Raw genomic sequence first — 23,611 nt, 5'->3', positions numbered from 1 at the left:
AGGATGCAGGTATGATCCCTGGCCTCTCTCAGTGGGTTAAGCATGGGCGTTGCTGTGAGCTATTGTGTAGGTCGCAGATGCTGTGGCTGTTGTGTAGACAGGCAGCTACAGCTCCGATTTGACCCCTAGCCTTGGAACCTCCATATCCCATGGGTGTGGCCCTAATTAGACAATAAACAAACAAACAAACGTTTTAAAAAACAAATCCAAATAAAATAAGGCCCATTCATTTCAGTTGATTGATATATTTCTCTCTCTCTTCCTCTCTGTTTTTTTTGCATGCAGCCAGGGATGAAACCCACACCACAGCAGTGACCTGAGCCGCAGCAGAGACAATGCCAGGGCCTTAACCCTCTGAGCCACCAGGAACTCCTGATATATCTCTTAAGACTTTTCAACTTGTAGGTTCCACTTCTTCTGCTTTTTTTATTTGACATCTAATAATTTGTTTCTTGGAGGAATCAGCTGTTTATCCTCTTGCATTTCCCATACCTTTGATTTTGCTGAGGGGATTTGCTGAGGGGTGTCATTTAATTTATCCTATTTATCACAGGACCTTGTCGTTTATACATCCTATATGTAATAGTTTGCATCTCCAATTCCTAAACACCCAATCCTTCCCTCTCCCACCTTCCATTTCTTTTTGTTTTAAATCAACTCTCTTTCCCTGATTGATACCATCCATTCTTTGGACTTTAAATACCACCTATATGTCCACAATCCTAAAATTTATACACTTGGCTCTGACTTCATGTATCTAAATGTGTACTTTAGAAAAGAAAATCTTAATTATACCCTTTGCTTGGTATAAGGTCAAAGCATATGGAACAATTCCTACTCAGCAAACTCTTTTTGGCCAGAGGACATGGCAGGTCCATTTTTATTAAAAGCTTGTTGTGAGAAATTGCACGAATAGAGGGCATTTAGTCGGAATTTCCTGGCAGTAAAAATTCTGCCTCCTTTCCTATAAATCCAGGCACTGAAATAACTGTTCTTTAGAATGACATTATCCTGGCTCCATGTAGGTTACTCTTGCTGAACTGCATTATAAAATTATGCAACTTTCAGTATAAGGCATCCAGCCCTGGGAAAATGGCCCTTGATATACTGTGGGGGTGACATTGAGGATATTGTCCATCATACTACTCCCCCCACCTTTTTTTTTGGCTATGCCTGCAGCACATGTGGAAGTTCTCGGGCCAGGGATCGAATCTGAGCCACAGCAGTGACAACACTAGATCTTTAACTGCTAGGCTGCCAGGGAACTCCTACTCTTTCCTTTTAACAAACATCAACCAAGAGATATTTCTTGTTCTTCACATTTTAAGAAAGGTAATATTTTACCAAATAACTCGTTGTTTTTATCTTACTGACCCTATGATTTTGTAATTGGTCATTTCGCCCTCATTGCTTTTAGAAGCTCAAAGTCATATTTACAATTCATCGATAGTATATGATAATGATAAAATCATACAGATCTCCTGTGCTAATCTTATCATAAACAAAATTATTTCCCTGCTAACTTTTCACATTGTTCTGACTCTCTAATTGGTAAATTGTGCCCCTTTAATATCACATAATTTTCTAAATTGCCTCAAGTACTTGGTAAAATAATAAACCCATAAATATACATGTGACACACAGTACTTGCAACACTGAATTATAGTTATATTCTCATATGTCTGATACTAGCCTGTGATCCTATGTTAAGGATCAGGGTTTTATTTTACATATCCAGTGTCTAGCATAGTATTTGTTTGTTTTGTTTTTTGTCTTTTCTATGGCCGCACTCACGGCATGTGGAGGTTCCTAGGCTAGGGGTCTAATCAGAGCTGTAGACGCCAGCCTATGCCAGAGCCACAGCAACGCAGGATCCAAGCAACATCTGCAACCTACACCACAGCTCACGGCAACGCCGGATCCTTAAACCACTGAGCAAGGCCAGGGATCGAACCGCAACCTCATGGTTCCTAGTCGGATTCGTTAACCACTGCACCACGACGGGAACTCCTAGCATAGTATTTGGATCATTCACATTAGCATTAATACCTCTTGAGCCCTAGTTCTATGCCAGGCATAGTTAAATCAGTTCAACTATGAGAGCCCATTTAACCTTTAATAGGATTTGGCCTCTAGAGGGAGCCCCAGGCCTCTCTGACTCATGCTCTTCCCTCCAAATGCCTTATGGGGGGTAAACACAGATGGTCAAGTTATAGGATGGTTACTAACCCATGATCATGATTTCTTTCTCTCTCTCTTCCTTTTCTGGGGGGTGGGGGGCGCACTGGAGGCATATGGAGGTTCCCAGTCTAGGGGTCTAATCTAGCTGCATATGCGACCTACACCATAGCTTACTGCAAAGCTGGATCCTCAACCCACTGAGCGAGGTCACGGGTGGAACCGCATCCTCATGGATACTAGTCAGATTCGTTTCTGCTCTGCCAGGACAGGAACTCCCTTTCACTCTTTTCCTGATCTCTCTCCTAAATTTTAGGAACTGTTCTCCCTTTCTCCCATAAAATGTCTGTTAGTAGTAGCAATTCTCCAACTCTGGGAATGTGATATAGAATTGCTGAGGTCAGCTAGCCACCATCACTATGAAAGGAGGGGAGATGGCATGAGTTACTGAGTTACTATGGCAACAGGAGCCTACCGCCCCAAACCTTCCTCCCCTTCCCCAGAGTAGGAGTTGAAATTCTGTGTAAAATAAGCTCTTCGCCACCACAGCACAGCGGGGAGTGTGAACCCATTCCAAGCTCTGGATCTGGGTGTGTGCCAACAATTCAGAGAATGTGAAATCCGTCTGAAGGAGACAGAGCTGTGTTCTCCATATATTTCCGGCCTTTCATTTCCCTTTACCTAGTTCTTTCTGAATTTTTCAAGGGGGTAATCTTATGGGGGGGAAAAAAAAGAGTCAATGATCAGGAAATTGGTATGTTTTGCAAAACTGAAATGTTATTTCTGAAAGGCTAGAACCTAAACCTACCTTTAGTTTTACAGCTACACTAAACCTTCCAAGCGAATATTTTGTTACCTGTGGAATTTTCCTTTCAAGCAATCTTTATGACCCTTTGCAAACTGTTACAAGTCTAAAGAACAGATCCTCTTGAATCATGTTCCTTTTAAGAATCTGAAATAATAATAATTTGAATTCCAAGGGAAATGACACCTCCATAGGAAGAAGGAAATATGAGTGCACTGAGATGTAATTCTGGGGTCTTTCCCTGGCATACCAGGAGTAAAAATTTTAAAACGATGACTGGCTTCATTTAGTGCAGAATTTTTACCGGATGCTTTTGTGAAATGTTGGAAGCTATCGTGCACACCGTGTGTAAAGGGATCTCAGACTCAAGCAAAGTGTGGCTCTGAGTTAAATAAGAAAAAGGAGAGATCAGCTTTTTGTGAAAAATTAGAATCTGGGCAGAATATGGAAAAAGGTACTTCCTAAAAATTCAGGTGATGAAATTTCTCTTTCACTCTTTTTTTTTTTTTTGCTGAGGAGCAGATATATTGATCAGGCTTTTCTGTCTTTCAGAACATTTTCTTGCTGTCCATGCTGAGATCCTTTTCCACGGACTTATGTTTTCCCAGAGGGCCCTGTTTGATGTGAATCTAAGCCATAGGAAACCAGTCCATTTCAACCAATTTTTTAAAAAGTTTTTATCCTGCCCCATCTCTATTCCCCTGCACACACACCCCAACTGCCTCCAGATATCTAGCCCAAGCTGTGTGCAGAGAGAAAAGGAGCACAGCACCTCATGTGGGACTTCACATCCAGCAACTCCAGGGCAGTGACCCGCGGCTCGCCGGCCAAGTTTTGCAGGATCTTCAGCCTGGGCCCACAGTGCTTGTAGAACTCGGTGCAGATGTTCAGCAGCGACTCCCGGGGTCTTCTGAACTCCTCCCGAGCAATCCGCTCATCCAGCTCCTCTCTGGGAAGGCCCTGGCCTTCCTCCAGTAAGTGCAGGTTTTCTCTGGGGAATTATAAAAGGTTACCCAGGGGTCTGGAAAGGTGTGTGGGGGACAACTGTGAGAGGAGGGTATCGCACTGAAGAAAACTATGACTCCTTATATTCTACACAATTAATGAATCAGCCTAGGGGAGCCTCATTGGAAGGACAAAGAAAGTTCATCATCCGAGAAGGGACTGTCATCCCAAGCGGAAATGGCTTTACATCAGGCACCCCCTGAGGACTTATACAGAAACAGTACACCATGCATGAATGAAATGAAATCTAACAGAACCATAACCCAGCTCACAAGGCAAATCATCAGGGGAGGACAGAATTAGCACAAAATTGGGGTTGTCTTTCTGTACCTGATAAAGTGCAGTTTGGCACCTTGTTCCTGGTACCTGGGAATCAGAAAAACAGTCTGTGTAATCATCAGAACCAGAACAGAAACCCTGAGGTGGGGCCTCTTAAAGACTCTTTCTTATAAAACGCCTTTGAAGTTACCCATTTTGATAAGCTCACCAATACACACATACATACTAAGCCAAAGATATACAATCTTGATCTTTTATTTGGCTAACCACACACGCTGCAAGAGAACTTTTCTCAAAAACTGATTTTGGGTTTGCCCTGTTTTAAATCTTCCTATGAAGAAGAAGCTAATGAAACTTTTACTTTTGTCTTAGAGAATTTAGAGGTTAACCCAAGCAGCAGGAAGCAGGTAAAGTATTAACACAGCCAGTGTCTGAGTTACACCAAAATAGGGAAGGCGATTAAGTCAATGACCATGAAAGCATCATGTAAGGACCTAAGTCAAGGTTTGGATGAAATGTCTGTAGAAAAATCTGTCCAGATGAAAGAAAATTGACCTGCATAACTGCCCTGGAATGAGAAACCGCCTCCTGATTATTATTGTTTCATGTGCCTTTTTCTTGGAGGCATATGAAACAACACTGGAATAGTTCCGAGACCACCCAGGAGGCAGAGAACATCTTGCAGGTTCACACCAACAAATGGACACAAATACCAGTTTTTGAAGGTGGCTCATCTCTTCATTTATGAAGGTGACAATTTCAAAGGAAGCCTCGGGTTTTCCTAAAATTCTAAACTCTCACCTTTTTTCTTTTCCTTGGAGGTTTTCACACTCAACATAGACAATTTTCAGGCTTCCTTTTGTTCGCAACAGCTGAGGTTCAGGTTGTATGAAACTGAGAGACCACAGAAGGGTAGGGCCAAGTAGATTACCTGGTGTTCACCCCAGATGACATGGTGTGGTTGGCTGTGGTGGCTCCTTTATGACCTTGGTCACATCTGCTCATCTGTGGGGCTGTCATGGGTCTGCAATAAGAACAGTAACAAAACAACAACAGAAGTGGAGACATGAAATTCTCAAGGTATTGCAGCTCACCGGGGTTTTCAGTTAATTTTAGAGTCGTATAAAGACAGACTTTGGGAGAGTTCCTGTCGTGGCTCAGCAGTAATGATCCTGATTAGTATCCATGAGGCTGCGGGTTTGATCCCTGGCCTTGCTCAGTGGGTTGGGGATCCAGCGTTGCTGAGAGCTGTGGTGCAGGTTGCAGATATGGTGTGGACCCTGAGTTGCTGTGGCTGTGCTCTAGGCCGGCAGCTGCAGCTCCAATTAGACTCCTAGTCCAGGAAGTTTCACATGCTGCGGATGAAGACTTTGGGCTTTTCTGTCCCATTTTTCTGCTGTCTCTATTCTGAGAGGTACTTTATTTTTTTAATTTTTAAAATATTTTTTGTCTTTTTGCCTTTTCTAGGGCCACACCATGGCATGCGGAGGTTCCCAGGCTGGGGGTTGAATCAGAGCTGTAGCCGCCGGCCAACACCACAGCTACAGCAACTCAGGATCCGAGCCACATCTGTGACCTACACCACAGCTCATGGCAACACCAGATCCTTAACCCACTGAGCAAGGCCAGGGATCGAACCTGAAACCTCATGGCTCCTAGTCGGATTCGTCAACCACTGCACCACGACGGGAACTCCTCTGAGAGGTACTTTAAAGGGAACAACACTGATTCCCAAGGGTCTTACAAGCTCATCATGATTTAAGGTCTTTCATTTCTTGGTCCTAGGTAATGAACTAGGACTCTTCAAACCAGACATATATTAAATCAGACTTCTAAGTCTGTACAGTTTAAATGGGAGCTAAGAGTTCATTCTGCAATTCCACAGGCACCAGGAAGTTAGTCATTCTAGACAGTAAGAAAAAGATAAGCATGTACACACCATTTAGGCCACCTACTCCATAATCAGCCATTCTATTTTTCTGAGAAAGTATCAAAGAAGGCAAGAATCTTTATAGTTAAAAATGATACCTACAACTAGCCAGGGAAGTGAGTAAATGAAAATCTATTCTACGTCCATAATTTAGATGCTAAGAAATAGATTTGAATCACCTCATTTCACATCTGCAGTGTTCACTTTAAATATTAGATAAACTTTGCCTCTGTATCATCTATGACATGGAAGGAAGAAAAAGCTTTTCAAAGCAATGGCTTGTATGAGCTCTTTTAGGCTTGCTTTTATTATGCTCATTTCTGTTTGCTGGCTGTGGCTGGAGAGTGAGTAAGCCTTTAAAAACCACACCAGACCTTCTCCTCTTGGGCTTTTGCTGTGGTGGGCAGCATTTAAAGATGACCCTACGACTTTTCCCCTGGTGTTACTCCTGTGATTAGGCTACATTTTATGGTAAAAGGGAGATCATCACCAAACTTTAAAGAGCAGAAAGTTTTCTCTTGTGACGAGGCAGACAGATTTGAAGCTTGAGAAGGACTCAAGGCACCATCGCTGCCTGGAAGTTGAGAGCCATGCGAGAAGGGGTAGAGGTGCCTCCTAAGAACAGAGAGAGGCCCCTGGCTGATGGTCAAGAAGGAAAGGGGACCTTAGACCTAAAACTGCCTGGTGCTAGTTTCTGCCAAAACCTGAATGACCTTGGAAGTGGATTTTTCTCCAGAACCTTCCAATAAGAACTCAGACTAATTGCCATCTTGATTTTGGCCTTGTGAGACCCTGAGCAGAGGACCCAGCTGAGCCTGCTCAGATTTCTGGCCTAAGGAACTATGAATAATAAATGTGTTCAGTGTTAAGCCTCTTAGTTTGTGTTATGCAACAGTAGAAAACTAATGCTGATATATTTGTAATATACTTATTTTTGTATTGTTAACTATATAACTGTTAGGGTTTTTTGTTGTTGTTGTTATTGTTTGTTTGTTTTGCTTTTCAGGGCCACACTCAAGGCATATGGAAGTTCCTAGGCTAGGGGTCGAATTGGAGTTGCAGCTACCGGCCAACACCACAGCCACAGCAATGCCAGATCTGAGTCTAGTCTGTGAGCTACAACACAGCTCATAGCAATGTCGGATGCCCGACCCACTGAGTGAGGCCAGGGATCGAACCTGCATCCTTATGGATACTAGTCAGCTTCGTTACCTCAGTGCCACAATGGGAACACATTTTTTTTTTAATGAGATACATAAATTAGGACTGTGGAAGTGAAATATTATTCTTATCTTCTTTTTGTAAAAACAATGAAGCAAATTTTGTTGTGAATAATGACAACCAACCAGTGAGGCCAGTCTTCCCCTCCATCAAAGGAATCTTAAATACACCGGAATATGAAAGGCCCCCAAATTTTAAGTGTCAGAGCTCCATTCATAACTCTTTGTGGAATTTTGGGTCAGTTTTGGATACATTAATTGACTGAGCCTTACAGCAAAGAATAGAAAGCATCAACATTGTGTATTATAAAGAGAAAGAATCAAGAGGCTCTTGGGGAGACGTGACTGCTTTTCTCCCCCCCAGTCACAGGAAGACACTCGTGACATAAGCAGTTGGGTGCCAAGGAGGAAGTGTCAGTCATGTATTTCTCCTTAGGATCTCTGCCTCCTCAGATTTTCGTGAAAGTATTGTCAAAGCACTGGGGACTCTCTCCCATTGGATGAGGTAATTTGTCATGGTTCCCTCTTCCACTGCCTCCCATTGCCTCACTTTAGCTCCACGTGGGCACTTCAGCGCATAATCTACCCAAGGCTTTTGGGCTACATCCTGCTTCCTTAGGTGGGCAATGTAGTGCCCGGTTAGAAACTAAACATAGATTGGATTTAATGAATAACAACCTCACTCCCTCTCTAATTTGCTGGTGCATGCTGGAAGAATCCTTCCTGGATGGAGAGATTTCTGTGAGTGCCCTCACCAACAGAGCACGATGGGGCTGTGGAAGTCGGTACCTTTGGTGGGAGGAAATCAGAGAATTTTACGCAAAGGATATGGCCGAATTTGATGGAAGAACAAAGACACCAAGGCAGAGAAAAGTCTTCCCCACCTCCACCCCCAGGGAGGAATGTCTCCTTCTAGCTGATTTTAGAAGAGAACAGAAGAGGAAAGCCAATCATTTACATACATACCTGCATCTACCATCCCTACTCCTTTCACAATCTTTTGTACATGGGAACCCCCCCCCCCAGTTCCCCTCCCTGGACCCTTATCAATCCAGCCCTGCCCTAGCACAGGGCAACTCAATTTCTCTGGTTTTGCATCCAAGAATTTTGTAACAGGGCTGACTTCAAGGAACTTTGTTTAGGAATTGCCTGACCTTGTCATCTCCAAATTCCTCAATCCCCTGTCTCAGCACTCCTGAGTCTTATCCTATACAGAATCTATTAATTTTACCATTAAGATAAAATTCTGTAATTTTTTCCCTAGCTTCAGAAATTAACAGTTTAACAAAAACTGATTATTTACAAACAGTAAAATAATAAAAATTGAAATGGCAGCCACTTCATGCCTCATAAAATTAGGAGCTAATAAAATGTGGATCACATTTTTCATATTCACTAAATTAGCTCTCTTATGAAAGATGTGTTTACTGCTGGGTAAAAACTGCCATGGAAACTCAGCAAGCCATATGCAAATATGTGTTTAGCAATCATGGTATCATGGTATTATGGTATCATGGTATTATTATTATCATCATCATTGTCATTATTATTACTGTTATTCCTATTCAGAGTACTTAGCACTATTTATCCAAACAACTTAGGGAATGTTTGCAGTCCATTAAGGGCTGAGTTTGCATAAGTCATCTGTAAATAAAATTGAGTTTTAGAGATTTTTAGCCACCACATTTTTTTCCTCAACTGTTTGGTGGATACAGTTTCTGGCTGTGGCCATTTCTGCCAATGGAATTACCTGGTGAGGACTTCGACACTGTATAAAAGGGCCTGCAGAGATGTTGCAAGAGCAGCCGTGGCGGCGATCTCCTCTCGGGCAGCAGGTACTGTCTCCACTTGTGATGTTTGCCTCTTCAGCTTTTGTAGGTAACAGGGCACTAACGCTTCCAAGACCATCAGCATCTGAAGACTTTAATCAAGGGAAAACCTTAGAATAGATTTACAAGGAGATCTTGCTGAATAGCATTGAGAACTTTGTCTAGATACTCATGTTGCAACAGAAGAAAGGGTGGGGGAAAAAATGTAATTGTAACGTATACATGTAAGGATAACCAAATCACATTTACATCCTACTTGATACTTAGGAGCATGGAGAAATGAAAAGCTTCTAGAGAGAGGATGAGGTCTGAGTTCCCTTCCTGACCCACGTAAGTCAAGAGTAATTAAAGCTGCTGGAAATAACGAAAAAGACTAATAAGTAATTAATTCAGCACCCAATAAAGGGTGATAAAATCCTGCCTTTAGGAAGCATCTGATGCAGTTGGGAGAGCTAGCATATATACAATTGGGTGAAAGAATAATAGAATGATAATAAGTGGAAATATACAGTCTGTCTAGAGAAATAAGGCTCATAGTCATCAACAAAGCTTCCACTCAGTAACTTGCTGAGAGAGATTTTCTAGATGAAACAAATTTGGGACAAGATCAAACCCTTCCTTAGGAGGCTGGCTTCTCAAAGCTTAAATGATTTTACAGCAAGAGTCTGTGAAAACATTGTGATGCAGGTCTGAAAATGCCTGCTTACTAGTATGAATAATTAAAAAAAATTCAGCTATATTTTCCTATTAAGAGACATGTTAATATAAGTATAGAGAAATGTTAAAGATGAAGGTAAGAACAAACACCAAAAGAATGCTGATGTAACTATGTCAGACGAAATAGACTTTAAGGCAAAGGCACTCCTACAGTTAAAGATAGTTTCCTTCTGGAGTTCCCGTCGTGGCGCAGTGGTTAACGAATCTGACTAGGAACCATGAGGTTGCGGGTTCGGTCCCTGCCCTTGCTCAGTGGGTTAACGATCCGGCGTTGCCGTGAGCTGTGGTGTAGGTTGCAGACGCGGCTCGGATCCCGCGTTGCTGTGGCTCTGGCGTAGGCCGGTGGCTACAGCTCCGATTCGACCCCTAGCCTGGGAACCTCCATATGCCGCAGGAGCGGCCCAAGAAATAGCAACAACAACAACAACAAAAAGACAAAAGACAAAAAAAAGATAGTTTCCTTCTTTTATGATTGGATGCCAATTTTATTTTATTTCTATTTTTTATTATTACAGTAGTTTTATGATGTTCTGTCAATTTCTGCTGTACAGCAAAGTGATCCAGTCATATATATATATATATATATATATATATATATATATATACTCTTTTTTCTCATATCTTCCATCATGTTCTGTCACAAGTGATTGGATATAATTCCCTGTGCTATATAGCAGGAGCTCATTGCTTATCCATTCTAAATGTAATAGTTTGCATCTACTAACTCCAAACTCCCAGTCCATCCCACTCCCTTCTCCTCCCCCTTGGGAACCACAAGTCTGCTCTCTATGTCTGTAAGTCTATTTCTGTTCTGTAGATAGGTTTATCTGTGCCATATTTTTACCTGAATCCTTATGGATACTAATTGGGTTCATTACTGCTTAGCCACAATGGGAATTCCTGTGCCATATTTTAGATTCCATATGAGTGATATCATATGGTATTTGTCTTTCTCTTTCTGACTTATTTCACTTAGTATGAGAGTCTCTAGTTTCATCCATGTTGCTGCAAATGGCATTGCTTTGTTCTTTTTTATGGCTGAGTAGTATTCCATTGTGTATAGGTACTACATCTTAATCCATTCATCTGTTGATGGCCATTTAGGTTGTTTCCATGACTTGGCTGTTTGAAGAGTGCTGCAATGAACATAGAGGTGCATGTATCTTTTTGAATATAAGTTTTGTCTGGATAGATGCCCAGGAGTGGGACTACTAGATCATATTATAGTTCTATATTTAGTTTTCTGAGGAAACTCCATACTGTTTTCCATAGCAATTGTACCAATTTACATTCCCACCAACAGTGTAGGAGGCTTCCCTTTTCTGCACACCCTCTCCAGCATTTTTTATTTGTAGTCTTATTAATGATAGACATTCTGACTAGTGTGAGGTGATTCCTCACTGTAGTTTTTGATTTGCATTTCTCTATTAATTAGTGGTGTTGAGCATTTTTCCATATGCCTGTTGGCCATCCATATGTTTTCTTTGGAGAAATGTTTATTTAGGTCTTCTGTCCATTTTTTGATTGGGTTGTATGTTTTTTTTGCTGTTGAGTTGTATGAGTTGTTTGTATATTTGGAGATTAAGCCCTTGTCTGTTGCATTGTTTCCAACTATTTTCTCCCATTCTGTAGGTTGTCTTTTCAAATTTTTTTTTATGGTTTCCTTTGCTGTGTGAAATCTTGTAAATTTGATTAAGTCCCATTGGTTTATTTTCTTCATTTCTTTTTTTTTTTTTCTTTTTGCCATTTTCTTGGGCCACTCCTGTGGCATGTGGAGGATCCCAGGCTGGGGGTCCAATCGGAGCTGTAGCCACCAGCCTACACCACAGCCACAGCAATGTAGGACCCAAGCTGTGTCTGCAACCTACACCATAGCTCACAGCAACGCCAGATCCCTAACCCACTGAGCAAGGCCAGGGATCGAACCCGAAACCTCATGGTTCCTAGTCGGATTCGTTAACCACTGAGCCACGACGGGAACTCCTCTTTTTTTTTTTTTGTCTCTTTGCCATTTATTGGGCCGCTACCACGGCATATGAAGGTTCCCAGGCTAGGGGTCTAATCAGAGCTGCAGCTGCCGGCCTGTGCCAGAGACACAGCAATGCAGGATACAAACTGCGTCTGCAACCTACGCCACAGTTCACAGCAATTCCAGATCCTTAGCCCACTGAGCAAGGCCAGGGATTGAACCCACAACGTCGTGGTTCCTAGTCGGATTCGTTAACCACTGAGCTATGACGGGAACCCCATATTTTTGTTTTCATTTCTAGTGCCTTGGGAGACTGACCTAAGAAAACATTTGTACAGTTGGTACCAGAGAGTGTTTTGCCTATGTTCTCTTTTAGGAGTTTTATGGTGTCTTGTCTTATGTTTAAATCTTTAAGTCATTTTATTTTTGTGCATGGTGTGAGGGGGTGTTCTTGTTTCATTGATTTACATGCAACTGTCCAATTTTCCCAGCACCACTTGTTGAAGAGACTGTCTTTTTCCCATTTTATACTTTTGCCTTCTTTGTCAAAGACTAATTGACCACAAGTGTCTGGGTTTGTTTCTGGGTTCTCTATTCTGTTCCATTGGTCTGTATGTCTGTTTTTGTCCCAGTATCACACTTTCTTGATTATGCTAGCTTTGTAATATTGTCTGAAGCCTGGGAGAATTATGCCTCCTGCTTGTGTTTTTTTTTCTTTTTTTTCCCCTCAGGATTGCTTTGGCAATTTTGGGCCTCTTATGGTTCCAAAGATAGTTAACTTTATAGTTAAAGATTTTATAATTATAAAAGACAATTGGTATAGTTATATTACTAGATATCAGACTTATAATAAAGCTATCATAATTAAGACAGTATAATATTGGTGCAAAGACCGACATATAAAACAGAATACTTTTTTTTTTTAATTTGTCTTTTTAGGGCCTCACCTGCAGCATATAGAAGTTCCCAAGCTAGGGGTTGAATCAGAGCTGCAGCCACACCACAGCCACAGCAAGCTGAATCTGTGACCTACACCACAGCTCAAGGCAATGCCGAATCCTTAATCCACTGAGCGAGGCCAGGGATCGAACCCACATCCTCATGGATACTAGTCGGGTTTGTTACCACTAAGCCATGACAGGAACTCCCAGGATAAGTTTTAATAAATCCATAGTTACTTGATTTCTAGCAAAGATGACATTGCAATGCAATGGGAGAAAGGCTAGTCTTTTCCATAAATAGAGCTGGATCTATTGTCTATTAGATATCTGAATTGGAGAAATAAACCTTAACCCTTACTTTACATCATACCAAAATTAATTTCAGATGAATTGTTCACCTAAATGTGAAAGTAAAAACAATAAAGCCCCAGGGATATATTCATAACATTGGGTTCATCAAGACTCCTTAAGAGGACACAAACAACCTGATAAAAAACAGGGAAGAGGTAAAACATTGCCCTGTGTTAAAATGGAGAGCTCTGTTCATCAAAGGACAATCTTAGGTGAGAAAAATTATGTCACAGAGTAGACATGTTATTTCAAACACATATAGCTAGTGGTGTGCTAAAACAGGTGTTCAGTGATGTCATTTTCATGTTTTGTATTCAGTAATTGCTTCCTCCTTGTCTTCCTTCATTTGTTTAGAACATGGGCAAGAAAAAGATAGGATCCTCAAAATGGCTGTGACAGTCAGCTCAGGGAAGGAGAGCAGGGATGTATATACCAGAGGTTGGGGCAATAATAAACCACTGTATTTTCTTCAGGGGGTTCCTTATGTTTGTAAACATGGTGGTAAGAGGCAGACTGAGGTAAGGTGCCTTGACTCAGCATTTCAGGATAACTGAACAACAAATTTCATAAGGAAAACTACTCAGTAAATTGCTGTGGGGCCAGAGGCAGGAGAGATTCTTTATAGTTGGGGGGGGGGTGGTGGTGAGGTTTGGGAAACGTACTGTGGCAATGGGGCCAAGGTCCCCCTGCTCATGATCTCAGGGATGTCTTGACCCTACCATTGGCTATTTCCCAGCGGTGTGTGGGGAGAAAGGACACGATATGTGAACTGATGGAAAACTAGTAAATAATGGCATTATAATATAAGATTAATCCTGAATAATTAAGTGGCCTGGGAATATCTAGCAGGTTGACTGTTGCTTTTTTTCATTAATTACTTTAAAAATACAAATTCTTAGTCTTTTATCCAATTCATAATAAACTATTCTAAAAGAATTTTTGACATAAAATAAAACGGACAATTGTTAAAACACCACTGTGCAGAATTTGTTATCTAGTAGACATCTTGTTTAAGATGTTTATTCTACATTCAGAAACTACATCATATGGGCCACACTGAAATTTGATTTGGGGAACTAGGCAGCAATAATGATCAAAACCTGAAACATAAAAGTTCAAAATGAAAGAAACTCTAATTGGCAAAATTTGATATAGACCAAACTAAAATAAGTCCTCCTAGAGTTCCTATTGTGGGGCAGCAGGTTAAGGATCCAGTGTTGTCTTTCAGGTGCAGCTCATATTGGATCCCTGGCCCAGGAACTTCCTTACGCCATGGGTGCAGCCAAAGAGGCAAAAACAAAAACAAAAACAAAACAAAATCCAAAAAAGTCCTCCCCCAAACCTAATCAATGAATTTAGTCTTTATTATAAATTTTACATGGGAAGAAAATAATCTCAATGTTTGATAAAATAAAAATGAAAGTTGAAAGTGGCTTATTTGTAACATAAATTGACTGACCAAGGCATTAAATTAGCATTAAAAATTAGAAAATATTCCCTTAATGAAATTTATAGGTATAATTATGATTAAGATGTTTCTATTTAAAAAATTATAGTCAAAATATCCACTAAGTTAAAGTAGCTTAGTTGCAATGGTCAGATCAGTATTTTTCTACATGAATTGAAAACCAAAAATAGATTTAAGGAAGAGTATGAGAAACTGATGATAAAGAGATTTGGTCAGAAAGAGAGAAATAAGAATTTTAATGTATTAATCTATAAGCTCCAAGCAATCTTTATATCCCAAGTGGGTCACTATATTTTACTTTTAGATCAGTTATATGTTTCTACCTCATGTTCCTGATCTATAGATGTATCAGGATAGGCTTGACTATTAGATTGGAACTGGAGTAGTACAAATGGGCAGGTGCTATTTCTCTGGCTCTTTTACCAGGAGAATCACTGGTCATCTTCCATTTCACTTCAAACCTGAGTCAGAGTCACAACTCACTCTAAGCACACGAAACCATAAGCTGGTCTGAGGAGGCAGGACCAATGGTGGGGGATGGGTCCTGAGCCAGCATCCTGGAATTGAGATGATACTCAGACAAGATTTATATTCTTATTTTTTGTGTGACAGGAGTTTGTAGTCTCAATTCTTTGGATTTAAGGTCTGAAAGGGACTATCCTACTTAAATCTGGCAGTCTTAACAGAGGAACCATACCCTGCAATAATTTATCAGTCTATCTTTCTCTCAAGAGTAATAAAGAAGGATGAATCCTTATTTTTATTTTTTGTTTTTGTTTTTTTTTTTTTGGAAACTATTTTCTGACGACATAGGGCTATGCAGAAAGAAATTACAAAGAGAGAAATAGGAAAGTGGAAACAGTTGGCTGTTATCTGATTCATTTGTTCTATAAATTCTTACTGTTTTATCTTCCATGGAATATAGCACTGTATTAGACATAGGAAGATATATACTCATATACCAAGCATATAGTAGAATACAATCTAGTGCTTTGTTTTTGGGCTAGATATTACACAAAAAGACCAAATTAGATTGACAAGTTGGGAGGAAGAGATTGCCTAATGTTGATATAATTGGGAAAGAGGAGGGAAAGCCAAAAGGCTGGTTAAGGCAGAATTATGGGACAGTTCAAAGGAATACAACTCTATTATTTTTAAGCATGTACATTACATAAAAGGGGGCTGTCCATAAATCACTTGAATTATTGTTTCTGCCTTTAGAAGCACTATTTTAAGAGAGATGAAACTGATTTTCATTTTGCATATTAGTTTATATTTCTATCTATCTATCTATCTATCCCAACATCCTAGAACTGGAATAACACTCTCCATGTGAGTCCTTCAGATTCCTTGAAGTTGGCAAAATGACAGGCATGATTTAATTTCCTGCACTTTGTGCAACTGAAATTATTATAGCTCCTTGAGAGGAGTTTTCTTCAATAGTTAGAATGTCTGTTCTGAAATTTTATTTGTGATTAATTCCTATTACAGGTGAGGAAAATATTTCCCCATTGAGACAAAAATGTCTTAGCTGTTGCACAAATTGCAAATTAGGGGATTTCAAATTGAGGAAGACTGGCTATTTCTCATAGCCTCTGCTACAATGTTTCCTAAATTTAGTTTTGTAAACATACTTGCCAAAATGTTATAGGCTAATATTAGCAACATAACCTTTCTGTTCCCTCAATTTTACTTCCTTTGCCATACTGACTTATCACAAGGCACAGAACAAAAGGCTGCAGTTACCTTCTGAATGACTCAGGAGCATATGCCACCACGGTAACACAGAGCTTAATGGCTTCACTTATAGAGAAAGTCAGGTCTTCGTTTCCATAGCAGAAATCTGAAGGGAAGTAAGGTCAAGGCACACATTGAGTAGATTCTGCCAGGGATGAAGAAGGATTTATCACTCCTAACATTTTCTTTCCAGTTATATTTTTTTGGACTTTATTCCTGACGTGAACACTTCATTTCTTCATCTAAAGGGACTAAAAATTCCGTTCTATTTTTGAACAATCAGATGACCAATAAAAGGGCTTTTTGGGGGGGGGCAGTTTACAAAAAATTCACCTACTACAAGGGCATTTGGGTGCTTAAAGTTAAGACATGAGACTTCATCTTTGAATACCTCTAGCTGTGCACATTCCATGATGATAAAAGACTGTCTAAAGAGATTATTCACTTAGTATTGCCCAGGAAAACCCAATTTTCTGAAAATTACAGTGGTCTATTGAGCTCCCTTTTTAATACAATTTTCATGGCAGAGAATTCTTACACTTTAGGAGTTACAAGAGGAGTTCCCTGGTGGCCTACTGGTTAAGGATTTGGTATTATCACTGCTGTGGCCTGGGTTCAATCCTTGGCCCAGTAACTTCTGCATGATGTGGACATGCCCCCCCCCCCAAAAAAAAAGATTTACAAGAAATTTAAGAAAAACAGGAAGTAGGAAAATGTACTCATTTAATTTATACCACTATTCCATTTATTTTTGCTGTCTTTTTTTGACCCCCCCCCCTTTATTTAGGGCCACACCCACGGCATATGGAGGTTCCCAGACTACAGGTGCAATCAGAGCCACAGCTGCAAGCCTACACCACAGCCATAGCAATGCAGGATCTAAGCCATGTCAGCGACCTATACCACATCTCATGGCAACGCCAGATCCTTAACCCACTGAATGAAGCCAGGGATCAAACCTGCAACCTCATGGTTCCTAGTCAGATTTGTTTCCTCTGTGCCATGATGGGAACTCCTATTTTTGCTGTTTTGATTTAGTTCAAAATATTGAGTATAAAGTCATTTTTAAAAAAGACATTATGAAGAGGAAAAAATGTCAAGGGGAATTTTGCTTTTACCTAATGACTTAAGAGGCTTCTCAGCTTTGACCAACTCTAAGATGTCTAGGATGTCAGTGGTCTCTCCCTCCAATGACTGCAGCAAGTCAAACAGGCACTGAGCTGACACACCTTTGCTGGAGCCAGTGTTGGCAGCATCCTGCATAAAGAAAGGCCATTTTAATTTAGTAATAGTATTGCCTACCATAGTACTAATGTGGTTTGATCAGAGATTCAAGTTTCATAAACACTTCCACTGATAATAACAATTATAATATCTACGTGGTATTCAGCTTATGTAATTCTACATTCAGCCATGATGCTCTATGCTTTTGGTGCAGAATACTGGACTTTTATGGGATCTATTAAAAGCTAATCTAGTACAAAAGAGATATTTTCAGAAACTCATAAAAATACAGCAACACGTGAACTGCCAGGAAAGTTCATACCAATAGTTCTTCTAGTCTGGGATAGTGGGACTCAGCGTTCCTCCTCCCAAAAGTTCCATAATGGACAGAATACTTCAAATATGTTTGGAGTAACAAACACTTATTTTGACAACTCTTGGAATTTTGTAGTTCCTATTTGATGACCCATCTCCAAAATGCAGATACTTCCCATCTCAAAGCTCTTTAAAACAGCTGTGGTTCATTTATTAAAACAACACATCTTGGTTAAATTCCTTCTATATGCCAGGTACCATTTTGGGCACTTAGGTTATAGAAAAAAACCAAAACAACCCATACAAATAAAACAACTGAAAACAAAAGGCAAACAAAAACCAGACTAAGGTCTCACTTTAATGGAACTTAAATTCTATTGTGGGGTGTGAGAGAGATACATGTTAGTGGAACAAATACATGTACATGTGCTATAAAAGGCTCTGCACAAAAAGAAAAATAATGCAGGTGGATAAATAATAAAAAACTGGAGAGTTGGTTGGGTTGCATCCTACGGGCCAAGATGAGGGTTGAAAGACAGGATTTTCTTGTTGAAAAAGAAGTAATTTATGGTATTCATATTCTATAATGAATTCCATAATTCCATCATCTTCCACTGGTTGAAAAAAGAGAGCTGAGAGACTGATTAGACAAGGGACAATGAATGGGCCATACATAAAAATAGAACTCTGGGAGTTCCCGTCGTGGCTCAGTGGTTAACATATCTGACTAGGAACCATGAAGTTGTGGGTTCGATCCCTGGCCTTGCTCAGTGGGTCAAGGATCCGGCGTTGCTGTGAGCTGTGGTGTAGGTTGCAGACGCGGCTTGGATCCCGAGTTGCTCTGTCTCTGGCACAGGCCGGTGGCTACAGTTCCGATTAAACCCTTAGCCTGGGAACCTCCATATGCCGAGGGAGCGGCCCTAGAATAGGCAAATAAAATAAAATAAAATTAGAACTCTGATCCACAACCTGTAGTAACTGGCCTAGGAAACCAGCCTGTTAGCAATCAGGCTTGTAGGAAGTCAAATTACCAGTTCCAGAGTAAATAAAATAATAAGCTCTGCATAACAACTAGCCCTCAAATGGCTAGGACCTGATTAATAACTGCAGCTTCCCTAATCCTTGTCCCCAAATCCAATTTAGGACCAATGAGAGAAAGCCAAATATGCACCCTTAACCAATGCACAGAGATAACCTCACAGTTGTTAGCCTGCTCACGGCTTCCTCTTGCCAATGACCTCCAGTAAGAGCACTCCCGGAGCCTTCCCTTTTCTCCGCTATAAAGTTTCTCACTCTTCTGTCCACATTTGAGTCTTTGTCAAAACACAAGTGATGGTGGCTAACTCCCTTGCTATAGTGAACTCGGAATAAAGAGCTTCTGCTTTTCTCATCTGGTTGGTCTTCATTTATTTCCGCAGAGCTGACTCACAGGAAACTCCAGGAGAGGGGCCACACTTGCAAACAGCTGGAGCACAAAGGGCTTCCGGTGTAGAATGTAGAACTGGTGGCAGGCAAATTCGATGGCTTGACGCAACTGGGGATTGCTTTCATAGTCAGAGTACACCTACGGAAAAATGCCACATACTCAGAAAATGCCTCAACAGCCTACTAGAGTCATGTTTACTTTTAAAACTTACAGCCATGGGAAGCCTGGAGGGAAACAGCTAATTTCATAAACTGATGGAGCAGAGTATAAAATGGCATATACTTTTTTAAGAGGAATCTGGCAACATATATAAAAATCCTAAAAGTATAAATATACTTTTTTTTCCACAGGAAATTTGTGACTAGGAATTTATCTTAAGAAAATAATTGGACAAATGTACGGAGATGTATATATAAGAATGCCTGCTGCAAGATTGCTTAAAATAGTAGAAATTTTGAAACAAATTACTCAAGAATTGGGGTTAAGTGAATTATGCGTATAGCAGAACACTATGTAGTTATTTTTAAAAAGATGCTATCGTACTGAATGTAGGTACAGAGAAAATGTCCACAATATCCCTAGTGTTACTTTTTTTTTTTTTTTTGACTTTTCTAGGGCTGCTCCCGTGGCATATGGAGGTTCCCAGGCTAGGGGTCTAATCGGAGCTGCAGCCACCGGCCTATGCCAGAGCCACAGCAACTCGGGATCCGAGCCATGTCTGCAACCTACACACAGCTCACGGCAACGCTGGATCCTTGACCCACTGAGCAAGGCCAGGGATCGAACCCTCAACCTCATGGTTCCTAGTCGGATTCGTTAACCACTGAGCCACGACAGAACCTTCGTGTTACATTTTTAAAAAGTAGGTAACAACAGTGACTATATGGATGACCCAACCTATGTTTTAAAAAAATATAGGAGAGAGTATCTAGATTTTTAAGATGCAAAGCATGTTTATCTAGGAGGGAGGATTATAGGTGATCTTTATTTTTTTAAACTTTATCTTCTAAATTTTATAATGAGCATCTATTGTTTTTGATAATTAGTAAAAAAAAGTTATAAAAACAGAGAAAATTCCAACTATTTATTTATTTTTTTAATGTCTTTTTAGGGCTATACCCATGGCATATGGAGGTCCCCAGGCTAGGGGTTGAATTGGAGCTGTAGTCGCCAGCCTACACCACAGCCACAGCAACACCAGATCCAAGCCACATTTGTGACCTACATCACAGCTCACCGCAATGTTGGATCCTTAACCCACTAAGGGAGGCTATGGATCGAACCTGCATCCTTATGGATACTAGTCAGATTTGTTTTCACTGAGCTACAATGGGAACTCCCCCAACTATTTTAAAATAGGAAGAGAGCCCTGATGATATTAAATGTCAATTTCTTGCTCCTGTAGGTTGAGGAAAGTTCACTCTACACAAGCATGCATTATCTTCATCATTTTATTAAAATTTCTTTAAAAATAGAAAACTTGGATGACTACCCAGGCCCTGTTGCAACTTTATTCAGCTCCTAAATGTAAGCACATATACATTAGACTTGATCCAGTGTAAACTGGTTCCTGCTACGTTCACCTCCTCCAACCTTGTCATGCTGAATTTAACGGCAATGAAAATGTCTATTTAGACAGAGGTCAAGAATCTCTTGGGAGTAACATCAACTGAACACTTGCCTATGAAATTGATAATGGCTCTCAAGCTTCCTAGGGCATCAGAACCACTTGGAGGTCTTCTAAAAACAGATTACTGTTCCCTGACTTCAGAGGTCCTGACAAAGTAGGTCTGAAATAGAACCCAAGAATGTGCATTTCTAACAAATTCCCAGGAGATGCTGATGCTGCTGGTCCAGAGCTTATACCTTGAGGACCACTGGCCTAGCAGAAATGGGAAAGTGCAGCCAAGATCTAGGGGGTCTCAGGATAGAATGGAACATTGTGGAAATTTCGAGGGAGATTTCTTGCGGTACTTTCTGAGGTCACAAAAGAAGATGATTCCATCATCTTCAGTGTAGATGTTGTCGACCTGCTTGATGGGCAGCTGATTGTCTGGTCAGGAGAGCAGAGCCCGCGCACCTGCAGCATGGTGGGCAAGATCCACTGGTAGCCACTAAGGGAGAACAGGTGATTGAAGTGCACGGCACTGTTAATGACGGTGGCAGCGTATTGCCGAAGCAGGGCACTGTCTTCTGGGTGGAGGATCAGAGCCCCATTAAAAACATTGAGGAACAGCATGATTTCATCTCCCCAGGGAAACTCGCTTGGCATGCCCAGGAACATCTCCTCCAGGAGCTGGATCCACAAGCTTTTCTGAAGAGTGTCGAGGCCAAACAGCTCCTTCCCAGCTGTGAGAACAGGAAACAGCAGAAACAGAATTAGCCCCACACAGTCAGCATGGAGGGCATCAGACCCCAGGGCACTGCTGGGTTCACGTGTCCCTATGCCGGGATGAGAAGACTTGCTGTGGACATGCATCCCAGCGCAATAATGCTGGCACTGAGATGACACCTCCCAGTCCTCTGAGGACCTTCTTTGTCACCTCTTTGATTCAGCTCCGTGGACAAGAGAGGGCTGGTGGGTGCAGTGTGTTGCTGCTGCATAGGCTGTGGCTGTGAGAAGAAACAAGTGACTTCAGACAGAAAATGGCAGGGCTGGGACTTGTTCTTGGTCTTTTAACTCCTGGTCTGACAGGAGCTCTATCTACTCATGCTCTGGAGCATCTGGGTGAAGACAATGAGCATAGGGATGCTGATTTCAGTAAACTGCCTGAAATTAATAACTGAGTAACACAGCAAGGTTTCAAAGTGGGTCTTTTCTATTTCTCTGTCTCAGCCTCCCCCCATGCCACTCAACTCAGGTATAAATTAGAGTAAAGTGCACAGGTCATAAATTTGGAATTCAAAGAGTTTTGACGAGAATACCCAGTCATGTAACCAACACTCCAATCAATACGTAGACCATTTTCATCACCTGCAAAAACTCCCTTTCCAGGAAGTTGTCCCCCCCCCCCAGTCCAGAGGCAACTACTGTTCTGATTTCTGTCCCTGGAGATTTGTTTTGCTTCCTCTTGAACTTCATATACATACCTGTTCTTCATGTCATCAAGTTCTCCCCTAATGACACCTACTGCTTCCTTTAGTTGCTTACTATTAGATTAGAGCAGTGGTCTCAGAGTTTGGTCCTTGGAATGGCAGCATCAACTCCACCTGGGAACTTGTTAGAAATGCAAGTTCCCAAGCCTCACTCCAGAGCGGCTGAGTCAGTAACTAAGGGGCCGAGGGGGGCATCCAGCAATCTGTGGTGTTATCAAGTTCTCCAGAGGACTCTAATGCCCACTCAGGGCTGAGAGAATTGTCGGCTGATCAAGATGGAGATGCTTTCCAGCTGAGGACAAAACAACACTGTGACAAGCAGCCCAAGAGAGGAAATGCTCTTTTTCTGATACCTTGAGGATCGCTGAAGAGAGAAAACTCTGCATCGATAGCACTTCGAGGGAAGGAGGGCAGTCGGAGGAGGTCTTCCTGGAGCATGGAGACGTGGGACTGCTTGTGGGCTGTGGGGATCTTCTGGGTAAGGGAGATGAGAAACAAAACCCGCCCCACTTCTTCCAGCTTCCGAGTGAACACCTAGCAGTAGACAAAGGCAGGAGCAGATGAAACGTAGAACTGGCAACTCCACCAAGCGTGAGGTAATTGAAGTAAAATCTTGAATGGCAAACTGGGCTGATTAAGAATGAAGGGGTGGGGGAAATGAAAGGAGGGAGAAATATTTTTTTCCTTTACCCCATAGAAGGAACAAATAATGCTTAATTGACCTTCACTTCCTGCATCTGTCTGCTCTGCAGAAGGAAGTGTTTCTTTTGGAGTTTGCAGGCTGGAGGAGGAGCACAAGGCAAGTATTGTCAAGAATAGTTCAATATGAAATAGAGCCCCTTTGTTTGCACGTCGTAATATGGAAGACCTCCTCCAATGGAGCCAGTCAATTCCAGTTGTTTCTATCATTTTCCACTGACGCCTTAAGCTGTTTCTGGGTTTGCCTCTTGAAAACTGAAATGGGATCCAGGAAAAATCTATCTTGAAACAAAAGCTAATGGGACCTCGATTGGTGGTCCTTTTGCCCTGAGTTTAGATGACATGAACATGGGGCTTGTGGTCCTTCTCTTAGCACCTTTTCTGTCACTGATTAGTGGGCCGGGGCGGGGGCGGGGGGGGGG

The 23,611-nt window shown here is 41.3% G+C and overlaps 1 protein-coding gene across 3 annotated transcripts in view; it reads right to left on the bottom strand.

The window, feature by feature from the left end:
- The window catches only part of UNC80 (unc-80 homolog, NALCN channel complex subunit), a 223,869-nt gene that overhangs the window by 33,891 nt on the left and 166,367 nt on the right, over window positions 1-23,611 (bottom strand). For all 3 annotated transcript variants that reach the window (XM_047773388.1, XM_047773387.1, XM_047773389.1), the window contains 9 exons: window positions 22,844-23,024; window positions 21,475-21,743; window positions 19,398-19,532; window positions 17,548-17,686; window positions 16,439-16,535; window positions 9,168-9,338; window positions 5,199-5,291; window positions 4,319-4,354; window positions 3,756-3,974 (listed from right to left, as the gene is read on the bottom strand). In XM_047773388.1, the coding sequence (XP_047629344.1) occupies window positions 3,756-3,974; window positions 4,319-4,354; window positions 5,199-5,291; window positions 9,168-9,338; window positions 16,439-16,535; window positions 17,548-17,686; window positions 19,398-19,532; window positions 21,475-21,743; window positions 22,844-23,024 (1,340 nt within the window). The remainder of the gene's footprint in view (window positions 1-3,755; window positions 3,975-4,318; window positions 4,355-5,198; window positions 5,292-9,167; window positions 9,339-16,438; window positions 16,536-17,547; window positions 17,687-19,397; window positions 19,533-21,474; window positions 21,744-22,843; window positions 23,025-23,611) is intronic.

Source organism: Phacochoerus africanus, chromosome 3 (assembly GCF_016906955.1).
Source record: "Phacochoerus africanus isolate WHEZ1 chromosome 3, ROS_Pafr_v1, whole genome shotgun sequence".
NCBI lineage: Eukaryota > Metazoa > Chordata > Mammalia > Artiodactyla > Suidae > Phacochoerus > Phacochoerus africanus.
Note: the sequence above shows the minus strand (reverse complement) of the source record. Positions and strands in the feature narration are given on the sequence as shown.